General features: G+C 37.0%; 1 protein-coding gene across 5 annotated transcripts in view; it reads left to right on the top strand.

The window, feature by feature from the left end:
- Window positions 1-14,781, top strand: part of ccser1 (coiled-coil serine-rich protein 1) — a 112,005-nt gene that overhangs the window by 33,062 nt on the left and 64,162 nt on the right. For all 5 annotated transcript variants that reach the window (XM_041999746.1, XM_041999745.1, XM_041999748.1 and 2 more), the window contains exons 7-8: window positions 5,004-5,178; window positions 9,270-9,347. In XM_041999746.1, coding sequence (XP_041855680.1) covers window positions 5,004-5,178; window positions 9,270-9,347 — 253 coding nt within the window. The remainder of the gene's footprint in view (window positions 1-5,003; window positions 5,179-9,269; window positions 9,348-14,781) is intronic.

The following is a 14,781-nucleotide window of genomic DNA, read 5'->3' as shown; positions in this document are numbered from 1 at the left end:
TCCCTTGTCTTTGCTTATGTAATTTGTCTGTGAAAAATCTGAAATAAAAACTTCAGAAAAAAAACTTAATTGCACTTAAGTGTGTGTAATATTTAGTTGTAACTATTTGCATATTGATTTACTCATGCAGTGCCAGTTTCAACCACTAGCTGGTGTAATTGTACATCTCTATCAATTCAAATTAGGACTGGCTATTTGTATAATCTCTTAACAGACCACCATCGCAGAGTTTTGCTTTTGCAATCACATACTGTGCATAACCTACATGGAGTTGCAGTGTGTGTGTATGTGTGTGTGTGTATTAGAGGAAGAGAGAGAGAGAGAGAAAGAGAGAGTAGGAGAGAGAGAACTGTAGCAGAGAGAAATAGAGTGAGAGCGTCTGGCTACCAGCTCATGACAGTGAAAAGACAGATGACCTCGAGTAGAGGAACGGCCTCCCTGCCTGTATAACATCTATCATCACTGAACAGACTTGTCTTCTACTGTTCAGTGCAGTTCCCTTCTTGTTAGTGTGTGTGTGTGTGTGTGTATGTGTGTTATAGTATGTGTAGTGTAATTAACTGTAGATGAGACTCGTTCTTAGCTGGAACATGACTGGCCTACCCTGTAAGTGCAGTCAAAACATCTATACTTTGACATGCGATGCATGTAGACATGTTGTTTCACAGTTGTGTTTTTCTCACTTCTGAGAACACTGCGCTAACTTGAATCACTTTTTTGGACCGAACTTCACCCTAAAACCAAGCCTTCATCCCTAAAATGGTGTAATTTCCATCATGTTTATCCTTTTTGCCATAAAGAAGAAAACTCCATATGTGCCAGAAAAACAGTTATGACTTTACAACATCATTTATTCAGTCACACAGTACAAAAGTAACCATTCTTAGTAATGATACTGGCACTGAGAGAGAAAAAGGTGTAACAATATAGCCGGAGGTGAACACAACACAATATTGTAGCTAAAGATGGTCTAAACGGAAAACCTGAAAACAATCTGAGGAAATAATACTACAGCATTAGAAACAGAAATCCAACAAGAGTTAAACTGAACAGAAACCAAAACCCACACACCATGACAATGGAGGCATTTTATTGGTAAATGTAAACTTCCGCTTTAGCGTGAGTGTTAAAATTAAAGCTCAGTCTGACTTTAAAACTTATATTCATTATATGTCTGTAACTTAAATATGCTTTGATAAACCGTGAAAAATAATTACAAACGGCAACACTTTCTAAAAAATACAGCATATAGATCGAAGTTTACATCAGATATTTTTCTTTCTATTTGCAAGCTTTGCTGCCTACTTGAGTGTTTTAAAATTTAGATTTTCTATAACTTCTTACGAAAACAAGAGCTCTGTAAAGCTAAGAATATCAAAGCACTTTAAAAGTTTAGGTTACCATCATCAGAACTGAATATGGTATAAGTAAATTGTGACCGATACAAAATGAGACAAGATTGAAATCATACTGCACTGTTGTCAAATCCAAGGGTCTCTGCTGCACTAAAATGAAACGGCCAATTAGTTGCAAAATTTTCAAATGATGGTTTGATAAAATAAGGCAAAAAAAAAAAAAAAAACCCATCTCAGGATCCCATATTTGGTGCCACAGATTGCATGCTGAAAATGAGTTTTATAGCTGCTGTTTTAAATGCTGTCCACTGTAATGCAATTTATAGCCTTTGGTTGCTTAGTTTAATCAGACATATATATATATATATAAAGCCTGTTGTTGTGTGACAGAATAAATACTGTGCATAAGGGCATCAATGATTTTTTGCTTGAACACTCCTACCACTCATTTTTCTGTTGTTTTGTGCATTTGATGTGCCACAGAGGCAAAAGAAAAAAATAATATAAAAGGAAGACAAAGAGTAAGCCTTTCACTGTCTGAGAAACACAAAGATGCAGAAAAAACCCAAAAACCCACTAAATAACCTTGTGACAAAAAGAAGAAAAAAAATAAATGAAAAAGCTGCTTTGTTTTGGCACTGGACTGTACCATGTGACACCATCCTCTACTCGTCCCACCTGAATAGCAGAGTGGGACAACAAAGAAAATAAATGAAAGAAGTTGACTTTATCCAGCAACAGGATTTTTCTAAAAAATAAAAATAAACAAACAAAAAAATCCAAACCATTTAAGAAGGGGGATGGGGGGGTGGTACTTGACATACAGCCCTCACCTGCTCTCAAAAGCCTGCCTGGTTCCTTGGCATTTGTCTGAGGCACTCACAGAATCCCCAGGGGAACACCTAAGGCTCTGATACTGCTTCAGTTTAGTGTAGTGGTTGTCACAATGAAAGGGGGCAAAGTGAGAGCTGTAGAGATGTAGGACAAGGGCTCCGATGAAGGGGCGAGGGGCGGCTGGATAAAGGGGAGCAGAGAGAGAGTGCTACAGCTGCTGAGACTGACGCATGGAAAAAAAGAGTGAAAAACATGGGTAGGCAGGTAGGTGGGGAAAAAAGGTGCATGAATGATAGTAAAAAGACGAAACAGGGGTCTGTTGGTGAACTAGCAAAGAGGAAAGTATAAGGAAAAAATGCAGCCTGACCTTTTCAGTGGATAGTCTTTTAAATGGATTCTGGTGATGGATACTTTTGTGATATTGTCTTGTTTTGTTCAAAAAATGGTTTTCCGGGAGAATATACCGTTTGACGCCACTGTTTATTTGGTAATTTTTCTAGGAGAATGGGACAAAACACCTCTTATTTCCCCTCACACATCTCTAAATGGCCATCAGTCAAAGCGAACATGTTCTCTTGATGATAAAGAGCTGTTTGTGCCTGTTACTATGTCTGCCTCTCTTTATCACTACCTCCCTTCCTCCTCTTGTTATGCAGACTGTGAACTCAGAGGTTGTCGGTGTGCTTTTCAGACAGGAGGCTGGTATTTCTCAGCTCACCTTTTGAAAATGTCATAAGGAAGTTAAGATGCACAGTCCCCATTTATGCTCTTCTGTCAAAATATCACAACTTGGGAGGAAAATGTTAATGCAAGAATTAGGTTTATTCAAACATATTTATTAACCTGTTGGTTAATTTAAGTTTTTTTTTTACCCAGTTTCATGCTATTTTAGGATGGCATGCTTGTATAAAACAGACATGTTATATTAGCTGTGTAGAATCATTTTATTGTGAGCAGTCACTCACAGCATATAAATTTGAAGACACTACATTCAACAGGGTTCCCTTCTATCTCACGTTTAACATTTAAAACGTCAGCCGAAGATAGGGTCAGTTCTATATTTTAATTGCTTAAATAACAAAGTTTAATAGCTTTTTAATCTTGCCAATCATGAAAAGACTTATTCCACTTTTAAAGAGACAAAGTAAAGATACTGTAACAGCTCATGAAAACCAATCATTTACTGAACTTTTATACTTTCTTTGTTCATTAACGTCTTTGAATTCCTAATCTCACATTGTACTGAAACCAATGTCTTCATTACTTCTACGTTTTATTTCAGAGATAACCAGAAATCACATTATAAATATAGTAGCTGTAGCCATGAACACTGGTGAAGTTGAATGTGTTGTTACAACCATGTGAAAAACCTGCTAAATGTATCCACAAACCATTGTTAAGCCAATTATCAAACAATTATTTGGTCCTCGGTTATAGATTTGAAGAATTATGTCAACAGCAGCTGGTCAGCTGCTTATTTACTTTAATAGATATACAGAAGCTACTGTTTGTTTTCCTAATGCCGTTGATGATTTCTGTCCATGCAAGTGCCAAAACAAGATTACCTATATTTCTTAAAATATACATGTATAGGAATGTACTTTGGGCTGTTAAAGCAGGCTTCTACTAAAACTCACAAACTAAAACAAGTGTACTCCAAACAATGAATAAATACATTTTTATAAATAAATAAGTTCAGTTTTATATGGTAATTGTTTTTAGCCTCAGTGCTGGCTGGAAGGTAGAGATAGATGAGGTTTGCTATGATGTTTCACAACTTCGTTCCCAGTTCAACATTCTCTCCAGTTCTTTTGCTGTAGCTGCTGAAGGTGAGACAAATAACAGCGGCTGTGCACCAGAAAGCAAAGACAATCAACTCCAGAGGCCTGCTTACTGTTTAATGGACTGTGTTTCCAAAAGGGACAGTTAATTAAAGCAATGCTTTAGTTGATTTCCCTCCTGTTGTTTGTGTTAATGTGTTTGAATCCACCCCAAAAGCACCACAGCAGTGTCACAGCTGTGTAGAGGGTTACATAGTTTTTGAAAGCTTGTTAACAATCAAGCCTTAAACAATGCTGTATAAACAGTCGTATAAATCATTTTTTGTTTGTTTTTTTTCTTTAATTATGAACAAAAATCCATTTAGCAAATCTTTTAAAAATAAAATAAACTATGAAGTTAGTAACAATGATGAGACCCATGGTTATGTTAAGGACCTTTGTTTCTGTGGGCATATGTTTTTAACTTATGATTTAGAGTTTAGATTATATAAAAACAGATTTTTTTTTATAATTAGGTTCTCATTAGACAAGTCCTTAGGTCTAGCAAAAAAAGTGGCTCTGTGTCACCACTTATGTTGTCATTTATCACCCTCTCTTATTTCTTTCTGTGGAAAAAAGGTCCTTTCTGTCTTTCTATAACTTACTTGTTTTTGACACTGTGTTTCAGTGCATTTTTAAATTTAGAGGCAAGTATTTCACTTTTCTATAATTTTTTATATTCTTCAGGTGGTCTATATTATAGCTAAAGATCAAACAGAGAAAGTGTTAATAACAAATGTCTGTATTCCTGCTGCTCACAATATTTAAGTTATTTTTCTGACCATGGCACTTTCATTGGGTACACATGAAATCACAGAGTTCTTGGATGCCTATAAACAGGTGCTGTCTCCACATTACTGTGTAATGTATCATCCACACCTTCACTACTCACCAATAGCAACAATGAGAGCAGCAGAGAGAGGTGAGGACAGGTTAATGATCATGTTTTCACGCTGGCTCATACTAACATTAAATTCCTCTATTTCTTCTCCAGGGAGCCAAGCCGACCAACCAGCCTGCTGCCTGCTGACTGGAGCATGGGACTGGGTTTAGGGAAGGAAGATGACCCTTTACTACCGGGGCTGGAGACTCTTCCACTCAGACTGATGCAGCAAGACTGCACTGCTGTTAAGACCCTGCTTTTAAGACTGAGACGAACACTGCAGGAGGTGGGTTACGCATAGTCACACAGTCACAAGCAAACAGGCACTTTTTGACAAGAACTTATATGCAAGTGAAGGAATTAAAAATGAAACACAAGGCACGTCATAGACGACTGCTTTATTCAGTGACTCCTGTGCATTTGACTGAAAAAGAGCACAGCACTTCTCTCATCAATTTCTAAAAGTATCATATTGTTATAAACCAGTAAGGACAAGCAGTTATCAAAAATAAAAAGCAATTTCATCTGCAAGCCATATGCTCAGTGCTCCTCTCACAATAATCTTAATTCTCTGTTTTAATCAGCTCAATGAAATCTTGTATGTGGCTTCTTTTCTGACTTTAAAAGGATCTTTAATTGCTGTGTTTTGTTAATTTAATCAGATTCAGAATTTGGAGGAGGAAACTGGAGGACTTATTAGAGTATCTGCTGTCATATTCTTTGTATGTACACAAACACATTTATAGAGCATAAATTAATTCTCCTGTCACAGACTATAAATCTGCTCTGTAAATGCCTTTGCTTGCTTCTTGCCCACTTTAAACACTGTCTAGTTTCTCCCCAGGCTATGGGCCTATTTAAGTGTGAATGTTTGGAACCCAGTGAAATTACGTTCTCACTATTTTAGATGTGATTAGCTATAATGGTCACTTAGTAAAGCACTGACACGTTGAAATAGCTTCACAAGGTTTAACTGTGTAGACCAGGGAGTCATATTAACGGTGCAGTCATGCAGTTAGCTGAACACTTCGAGAATTTGAAATGAATATAATAAGGTTCTCCCTTTGCAACTTTCAAAAAGATGAGCATTTTTTTTTTCATCTGATGTCTTTTGGGAACAAGATTATTTAAATGCAGTCCACATGCATTTACATGTGGGAGTAATTGCGGTTTATCACAAACTCTGTAATAGAGGCTGACATAGGACAAATAGAAGACAAACCATGTAATTAAACACAGTATGAACATTGCGTTGCGATTTTAGTTGTACATTGCAGTTGAAATCACGCCTAAAAGACAATTACACCTCGTTGTAAAATAACAGAGGCCTAAATTATTGTTTTAAAAGCGTCGTGAACACAGCTTCAATTGGAATAGGTATTTCAAAACATGTTGATATTTAGTGTTATCTCCATGCTTACCAAATACTTTGTGAGTATAGGTAGTGTAGAAACCCATAAGTAACTAGACTTTTCAGAAAAATTGCACTTTAGTTTCTGTAATCTTTATAAAAGATTAAAGCTAGCCTTGATTTGCAGTCGGCAGATGCATGTGAAAGTATGAACTTTTCCCAATCTCTTTCCTGTACATCTCTGCTTCGTTTTTCCCTGGACCTTTGTAAAAGACATGAAAACAATGAAATAATCATTTATTGAGCAACATGAAAAGTGGAGATGTAGAAAGTAAGGGAAGTATGAGATAGAGAGAAGGAATACACAGCAGCTTAACATTAATATTAAAGAGGAGAAACTTTGCCCTCTTTGCTGTCTGTCTTCTGTCATTAACTTGCAAATTCTGCTAAGTTTGAGCCAGGAGAGGGTTGACTCGTCATGGCTGTTTTCTTTGCGTTTTATTTGCATAACCTTCTTGTAGTGAGCTCCCGTTTTCAGTTCTTTTCTTTTTTAATCTTAGCCTAATGTTTAGCTCTTAACTTCCTTTCTCACAATAACTAAAAATGCAATTAAAACTCTAAACGTGCAAAACTTTATCACCTCCTTCCTTTTCTACAAACACTGCTTCAAATGTTGTATAGATTTCTAAAGTGTGGGTTCCCTGTTGCTTTTGGGTATCACACAGTTACCTTTATACCGTGATTCTTCCTGTTTTGTATTGCAAGGGGCCTGTATTCATAGGGTAGGAGACAGACTGCACCCAGGAGAAGTAATCAGTCCATAACAGGGCTAACAAAGAAACAACTAAGATAAACAAATGAAGAGAAACACTCGAGCATGCAGAGTAAGAACATTCAAATCTCACATAGATAATCCAACCTTGCTGCGAGGGACCTAAAATGTTGCTCAGCTTTCGCACAAATAAGTAAATTAACTGAATTGCTAATAAGTAATGCGCAGAGAGAACTTTACTTCTACTTTGTGTATATATTACATACATATGGCTGTGTCATGTACCTCTGTGTTAACCCTTGGAAAGTTGACAATCAGAAAGCATGTCACTATCTAAGTTGATGTGAGAGATGAGTGTTAACTATCACACAGGCATATATGACCACAAGCCAAATAATGCACTACCTCCTTTAATCTCCAGTGTTTGTTGTTCATCATAGTTTTCACATCAGCACTTTTAGCCTTTCATGATTCATAGATTCTTGTTTTTTTTTCTCTTTCAGTAGTGTATTCTGTTAGTTTCATGGAGGAACGTCTCTAAACTGCCACTTAATATAACACTGCCTAGCACAATGATCCCCATTTGTCAATGTCAGCCATGGATTCTAGCTAAACTGTGATAGCTCATTTGTTACAGTACATATTCGGAGCCTTTGCGGACGTCGTACTATATTCACACATTTAACACCAGGCGGAGGTCCGATAGACTCTAACCCCTAAGGCAGCTGCTGTCCAGTAATCGGATTTGGGGAAAAAAAAGGAGAACCCATCACCATGTTTAAAAGTTTATGTGGACTCCTACAGCTAAAATTTGTGTCACACTGAATAGAAATGTGTGAAAAAGAGCCTCCTGGAGAAAAGCTGAGTTAAAGTACAGTAATTCTAGTTTAACATGTTCTTACTGCATTGCATGACAGTACTTTTTTCAAAGGGGGCTGGCTTCCTATAAAAGCCAAGTGTCATTGAGAGGGAGTGAGAATGAACGTATATCCCTCCCCTTATTTGAAGGATTTCATTTCCTGATTTAAGTGATGTGTGAGTGTGATTAAAGGTGTGCATAAACTACAAAACCTGCTTTCCTTCCTAAGGCCATTTATCATTTGCAGACATTCGGTTTCAGTGTAGTGTAAGTCATTAAATTCATGGCTCCCCAGCAACCAATTCTTAAATCTGAGAGGCTTTTTACTGAGCCACATCTAATTGTGGGGACAGTTGTGTGTTAAGGCCTGTGGGACAGCGGTGACCTTAAAGGGACTGTGTTTGTGTTAGAGAGAGAAAGAGGGAGTGATGCTGTGTGTGCGCAAGGGTGTCAGTGAGTGCACGCCTGTCTCTCTACATAGGGAAAGGCATTGATCACTGATGACACTTTGAGGGCCTGGCGCCATAGCACACCTATAATTCTGATAGGGAGGTGTGCGTCTTTAAAAGGTCAGCCAAACCAATAAACCATCAAGTTTATTCTATGCAAAGATTTGAGCTGCAATGTTTCTCAGAACTTAGTTCAAATAAGCCAAAAGTGCTTTATAATTAGAATTTTGGTCTAAACAGCATGTTTTTACAGCATATTGTTAATGTGGTCATCTCTGCCAAATAGCAACATATGATTACGTAAGGATTCAACTCATGACAAGAAAAAAAACTGAATGTCTTTTTCTCAGGTGAATAAAAATCGTCTTTGCCTGTCTCATGTCCTCTTCTTGCCTTTGTCATGTTCTGTTGTCATGTCATTGCCATGCAGCATAACATCTGACTGAATACCTGATTTTATCCTTTCCTGCTTTCCCGTCTATCCTATTATAATCCTTTACAAGTGACATTTAGACCAGCATTTGTGCATTGAAGGAGAACTACGTTTCTGTGTTTACGCTTGTCTGTATGTGACTGCATATGCTTTCATTGTGACATGTATGCCTACATGGAGCTCCTAGCATGTGTCTGGAACCCCCTCTAGCTGGCCCTGCTTTCTGACCTCTTGTTAGCTGTGTCAGAGAGCATTGCCAAAATGTGTCTGATCTGAGCTGACATTTGAAAACACACAAATTATGTATAAACCCAGGTGAATAACAAAACAATCTCACTCACTTTTACATTTTGTGAAAACTAAATAGCTTCCAACTGAGCTCAATAGAATAGATGTAATGTTGCCTGTCAGATGTTCTTCAAACAATTATACTAAGGTCAAGAATCCTGCAGTGTGGAAACAAAGTTGGAAGAATGTACTGTATATCTTATGTTTATGGTTTTGTGTTTACAGAGCACAGAGACGAGTCCTGCCAGCAGCCTCCAGTCTCTACCAATCAGTCCCTGTAGTGAAAAGTCTCTTCCATTCAAGGTAACCTATCGCAGACCATCCCATCATGACTTTATGCCTCTGAACAGTATTACATGTATTTGTTTTAATGATAAAAAAAGAGAAAAAAAAAATACTAGTTAATGCAAATTTAGATTACATGTGCTTTTTACATCAATGGTTCTAACTTATTGCTCGGAATAACTGACATAGGAATTTGCATAAACAGTGGTCCCAGTTGGCCAAAATAAAACTAAACGAAGCACATCTATCCCACGTTTCTTAGTTCAGTTGATTTACTGAATCAGTTGTTTAAATGTTTGTATGCTTAATCATAACTGAAAAGTTATTATTGGATGTATGACTAAGCATCAAAACCATGCAGCTTTAATACAAACAGCACAGAACGACACTTGTCAAAACAGCCATCCCCATAGTTATGACCCCCACACGCTGCTTGGTGGTGCTTTACAACGTGCTGCCCCGTGGCGCTTCCTGACACTGTCCCATTTTCAGTGTTCTTGCTCTTAAATGAACACATATTTTACTTGTATCCACTCTACTTTTTTTTTTATAGCATGTCCGTCTCATGTTATAGATATTTATTATATAAATTAGAGATTAATGGCCAAAGTTGACAAATAATCTTCACAGTTCTATCATTAAAGAAAAATACTTCTTGGTGATCAGTCGATAGATTTGTTATTGAGGTTAGACATTAAGTTTAAGTTTGGAGGTATCCACATAGAATTTTAGAATAATGTCTAAACACGCATTAAAACATTTCTGGTAGTTATTTTGTTGTATGATGCAATTAATTCTTTGAAGGTAAAAGTAATTATGTGTTTTGCAAGTGAAATTCAAGTTAGTCACTTAATGTTAGAACCATGCAAGAAGCTGGTGTAACTTGGTATCTGCATTGTATTAAGTAAATGACTGCTGTATTGAGTTTTTGTTCTATCTGGTTGGAAAACAGCAATGTATGGTAGCCATGCAACTACATGGGTTGTTCAGCTTTGGAAACATAATAATAAAAAAAAATCCAGTGACTAGTTCATTAAAAGATGGACAACTATGGTAAGGGACTTTTAAAGACACCATGACCCACTTATCTGTGTGGTCAAGTGCACCAACAAGATGCTTTCTGTTCTTGTAAATGCAAGCACAGGATGCACCACGGCACTGCAGCGCTGGAGTGTTTTTGGTTTTAGTGAAAAGCCACTGCCAGTTCTTTACAGTTTGTCAACTCAGTCTCATATCAAATCTCATTTCCAATCTTAATTTGTTAGTGGTGAAAGAAATATCAAAAGACTTTAGTTGAACCAGCACAAGTTTGTAAACGTATTCCTTTACATGTAAAAGGCCTATAGTAAATTGCGTCATATGTACTCATACAATGCACAATGTAGTCATCATTTAAGGACTTACTCTTTAAAATGTTCCTTTGGATGAACATGGCCACACCAACCCCCGTGCCTCTCTTTTTTAACTTTATTTATACTTTTTTCAACCACTGTGTTACATGGTTGTGTCATGTAATATGATGAAGATCAGTAAAAACGCACAGTCTCAACCCATCACACAGTGTAATGAATATCTAGTCAGAATTTTATTTATGCAGTGAACATTTATATTGTTAATTTCAGTTTCAGCCTCACTTTGCCAACTAGTTTTCTTAAAAGAGCACAGCAGTCTGTGCACAAAACTGAATCCTTTATTGATTTGTGTGTCTCCTTCAGTTTTAGCCTTTTGCTAACAATTAACAGCCTTTTCCCCTCACCACCTCCTAATGAATCATAAAGAGATCATATAATAAAAAAGAAAGCAGTGGGGCAGGGCATGTGGGGTGATATGGAGATTGAAATGGAGAAAAGGACTCCAAAAAGAGTGATTTAGAACAACAGAGGTGGGGATAAATTGAATGAGAGAGGGGCAAAGTGCCTTGCTTGCCTTGACAGGCTCCAGACCCCCTCTGTCAACCAAGTCCATCAGAGCTGCACGATCTGGATAAGATTTATTAATCTCTGTAGGGAGCATGTGTGTGAGCCACTGCTGAAGTGCCTGCTTGTATGTGAGAGTGAGAGCAGGGTTTAAGTCTACCAAGGGAGGGCTTTTGGCAAGCTTTTCCCTGAGATATAGTTAGGTTGCTGCAGAATTCTTGTTAGACTGTCAGAGGAGAGAGTATAGTCCCAACTCTGTGGTGCTTGCCTGTGGTGATGTTTTTTTTTTCTTATTTTTTCATTATACTGTATTAAAGTTCCTTTAGATACAGTATAAAAATGTTTATAGCAGAAAAGCTTCTTAAAGTTCAGTAAAGCCTCACATTTCTTATACTCTGCCAGCACATATTTAGCATTATCGAGTCTTGTGTATTGTTGTATGTTTTCAACTTCAGGTAATTCACAGAGTTTCATTTACTTATTTATTTTGCACTTGTGTCATTGGATAAAGTGGCATGCATGTATTTGTGTATTCATGTGTGTGTGAAACATAGAGAGGGTATGTCTTTCTTAGTGACCTACATGGAGTATCAATGGCAGCTGGATGATAAGGGAAAATTAAAAATGTAGGGTGGGACACAGCATGAAGACAGCAGCTATGGCTTATTGCCTTCACAAATATGCATATGGACAGACAGAGGCTGTGGAAAAATTGAAAAGTTGCTATTTCCATTAGGAATGAGACAGCGAATGGCCTGATTAAAATCTCTGAAACATAGGTGGACTTGTAAAGGCTATACGATGAGGTAACTGATCATTTTAACAACAAACTGAAAGGTGGAAATTTTTGATGGTCACTGTGTCCAAATCTATTTGTTGTCAGTCTTTGTGTTACAAGTTCTTCCTATTATAAATAATGCAGTTTGACTTGAGCATAAAGGTTGATTTTTAACTTTGCAGACACTATCATTTGTAAGAAATGTATTATAAAAAGCAGTACTCACATGCTTAGCAGTTTTTCTCCAGATCATACAACATCATGATATGTGTTGAAAATGTGACACTTGCTGACTGTCACAGCCACCAGTGCTGCTCTTAGGCTGAGGGGTTGCGCCCTCCTGAAGCCAGAACACCTCTCTGCTTACAGTCAGCATGACATAACGAGACAGCACACCTACACAGTGTCACCTTGGAGGTTTGTTGCCTGGACGGGGCTTGGAGAGAAGACATATGAAGAAGTTGTTTGCCACTTCCACCATTTTGTTATTGATCATTTTACATGTCAAGAAAGCCAAAATCACAGCACATAAAATTTCTGTATATGATGATTAACATGTCAAAAAATTATATTTGTGACAGCACTGCAAATTTATAGGTTTTATTTTCACTTTATATTGGCAAGAATACTACTTATAAAATTGTGTACTTATATTTAGTCGTATTGGAGGATTCACTTTACAGATCATGAGGCTCACCTGATCAGGAGACAAACTCAGAGACCAAAGAGCAGGGTTGATGATGTTAGGCAGGAGAAAGATTGAGGTCAGTATATATATATGAAGTAACAAAAATTTGGGAGGCAAAGGCTAACCTTTAACATAGCTCAGGGCACAGAAAACAACATAAAGATCAAGAGTGCATGTTGCCTTAATAGATGCTAAAGATAAGCTACAACTTGCATGCTGAGAATACCACATTACTTCAATAAAAAAAATCTTAAGTAAAAAGTTTGGAGGAAGTGTGGGAGCTATAGTTTTCAAAGTATGCTTGCAGGTTTGATGGCATTATGTAAAAAGAAGAAAGGATGAATTAAAGAGTGCAAGACACTGTGGTGAAGAAGAGCAAAAATGAAGAAACAGTTTGATGAAGGAGGCTGAACGATGGTAGGAAGGTTGAGGAAAATTGAGGGAGGCGTGGGAGGAAGAGAGTTTGTCCTGGCACTCCAGAAAACGACTCTGCGGGTATAAAAATAATCTACGGTAACCACCTGAGAGGCTGCAGTGTCACAGTGCGCCCTAGTTTAATTTAAACCAAGTGCATGTGACACGATTTTTTTCTTTGCCAGATTTTGTCCCAGTTAAAGTGCCTGACTGTATTTTAGAAGAAAGAACAAGAAAATCACGCTAGAGTTGCTGTCAGAGGTGTATTCCAAGCAGCAATGTCATAAAAAAAACAAACGTCTAGAACAACTTTTGTTCCTTCAATATTGAACTGACACTTTTGTACTTTTACCTTTGTTGAATAACTTCTTTTCATAGTCAAATGTTTATTATTGATAAATGAATAATGTATAACTCTGTTTATACATAGTTATAAATCAGCCTTTGGTCTGCAAAAAAAACAAAAGAAAACATTTGGCTTATCTCTGATTGAATAAGTGAATAATTACACATTACAGTGTGGAAATTAAAGATATTGAATCAATAACCTCCCCTTACATTAGCTTTAAACCAATTAAAGTGATATGATTGTGACAATACACAAAAATTTGTCACTTATTACTAATCGTGGATTAGAATGTAGCTAGTGACACAATGGATATATTTTTAAATCCATACACTTTAACATGTGGCTGCTAATCTCCTCACAGGTCAGGCAGAAGAACAACTGTTGGAATTATCCAGCGACATGACACAGAAAGTCCAATTTCAGCAAGTTAATCATGAAAGCTTCTCGTCCTCCCTCTCTCATTAATGTCCCAAACTCACTGCTGAGGCCATGCAACACATCATTTACCTCCCTGAGTCACTGTTTTCCACTTTGACTACAATAAAAAAAAATAAATACAGGGCTGGTTTTCAAGTGGAGGATGATCTGAGAGTTTGTTTGTCAGCCATCATGATTGGTGTGAGGGAAGTCTTTGATCTGTGATCATTTGGAGTTTTCCAGTCCTGCTACTAGTCATTTTCCTGAAAGTTTTAAGATCTGTTACATAATAATGACAATTCAGTGAGGTCAAATTTTAATTTAGATAAATCCTTGGCAGATTTTCTCCCCTGTAAGGGGTCCCTGACTTCAGAACCTGTGCTCTACATACGTTTAATGCACATATAAAAAAAGTTAAGCAATTAAAGAAAACAATCATTTTTTCTAATCATGGTTTATCTCTTGTCTGAGCCTCTCACAGCTAGGATGTGCGGTTCCTCACGCACATTGTCACAAACTGAAGTGTCTTAATGTGAGAAAGAAAGTTTGATTTGATTAGTAGAGTTCATGTCCTTAATTCCATTTCTTCTGTAAAATGTCTCTTCTTTTATATCAGTGATAGAAGAACTGATAGGTCTTCTTGAGTTTCAATCAAAAACCTTAATGGTAAAATTCGAACAGGCTCTTACATCTTAATTTATTAATCTAACATCTTATAAAACCTTCTTAGCTTTGGGCTGGTTGGAAATTTAGACTAATCTGCCATCTGTGCCACAGGAGAAAAAAAAAAGAACTTTCAAACCTAAAAAGTTTGTCACTTTGTCTCCAGAGAAACTACAAACTTTATTAACATTTTAATATGCATTAATACTGTTATTATTTTTATTGTC

Source organism: Melanotaenia boesemani, chromosome 11 (genome assembly GCF_017639745.1).
Source record: "Melanotaenia boesemani isolate fMelBoe1 chromosome 11, fMelBoe1.pri, whole genome shotgun sequence".
Lineage (NCBI taxonomy): Eukaryota > Metazoa > Chordata > Actinopteri > Atheriniformes > Melanotaeniidae > Melanotaenia > Melanotaenia boesemani.
Note: the sequence above shows the minus strand (reverse complement) of the source record. Positions and strands in the feature narration are given on the sequence as shown.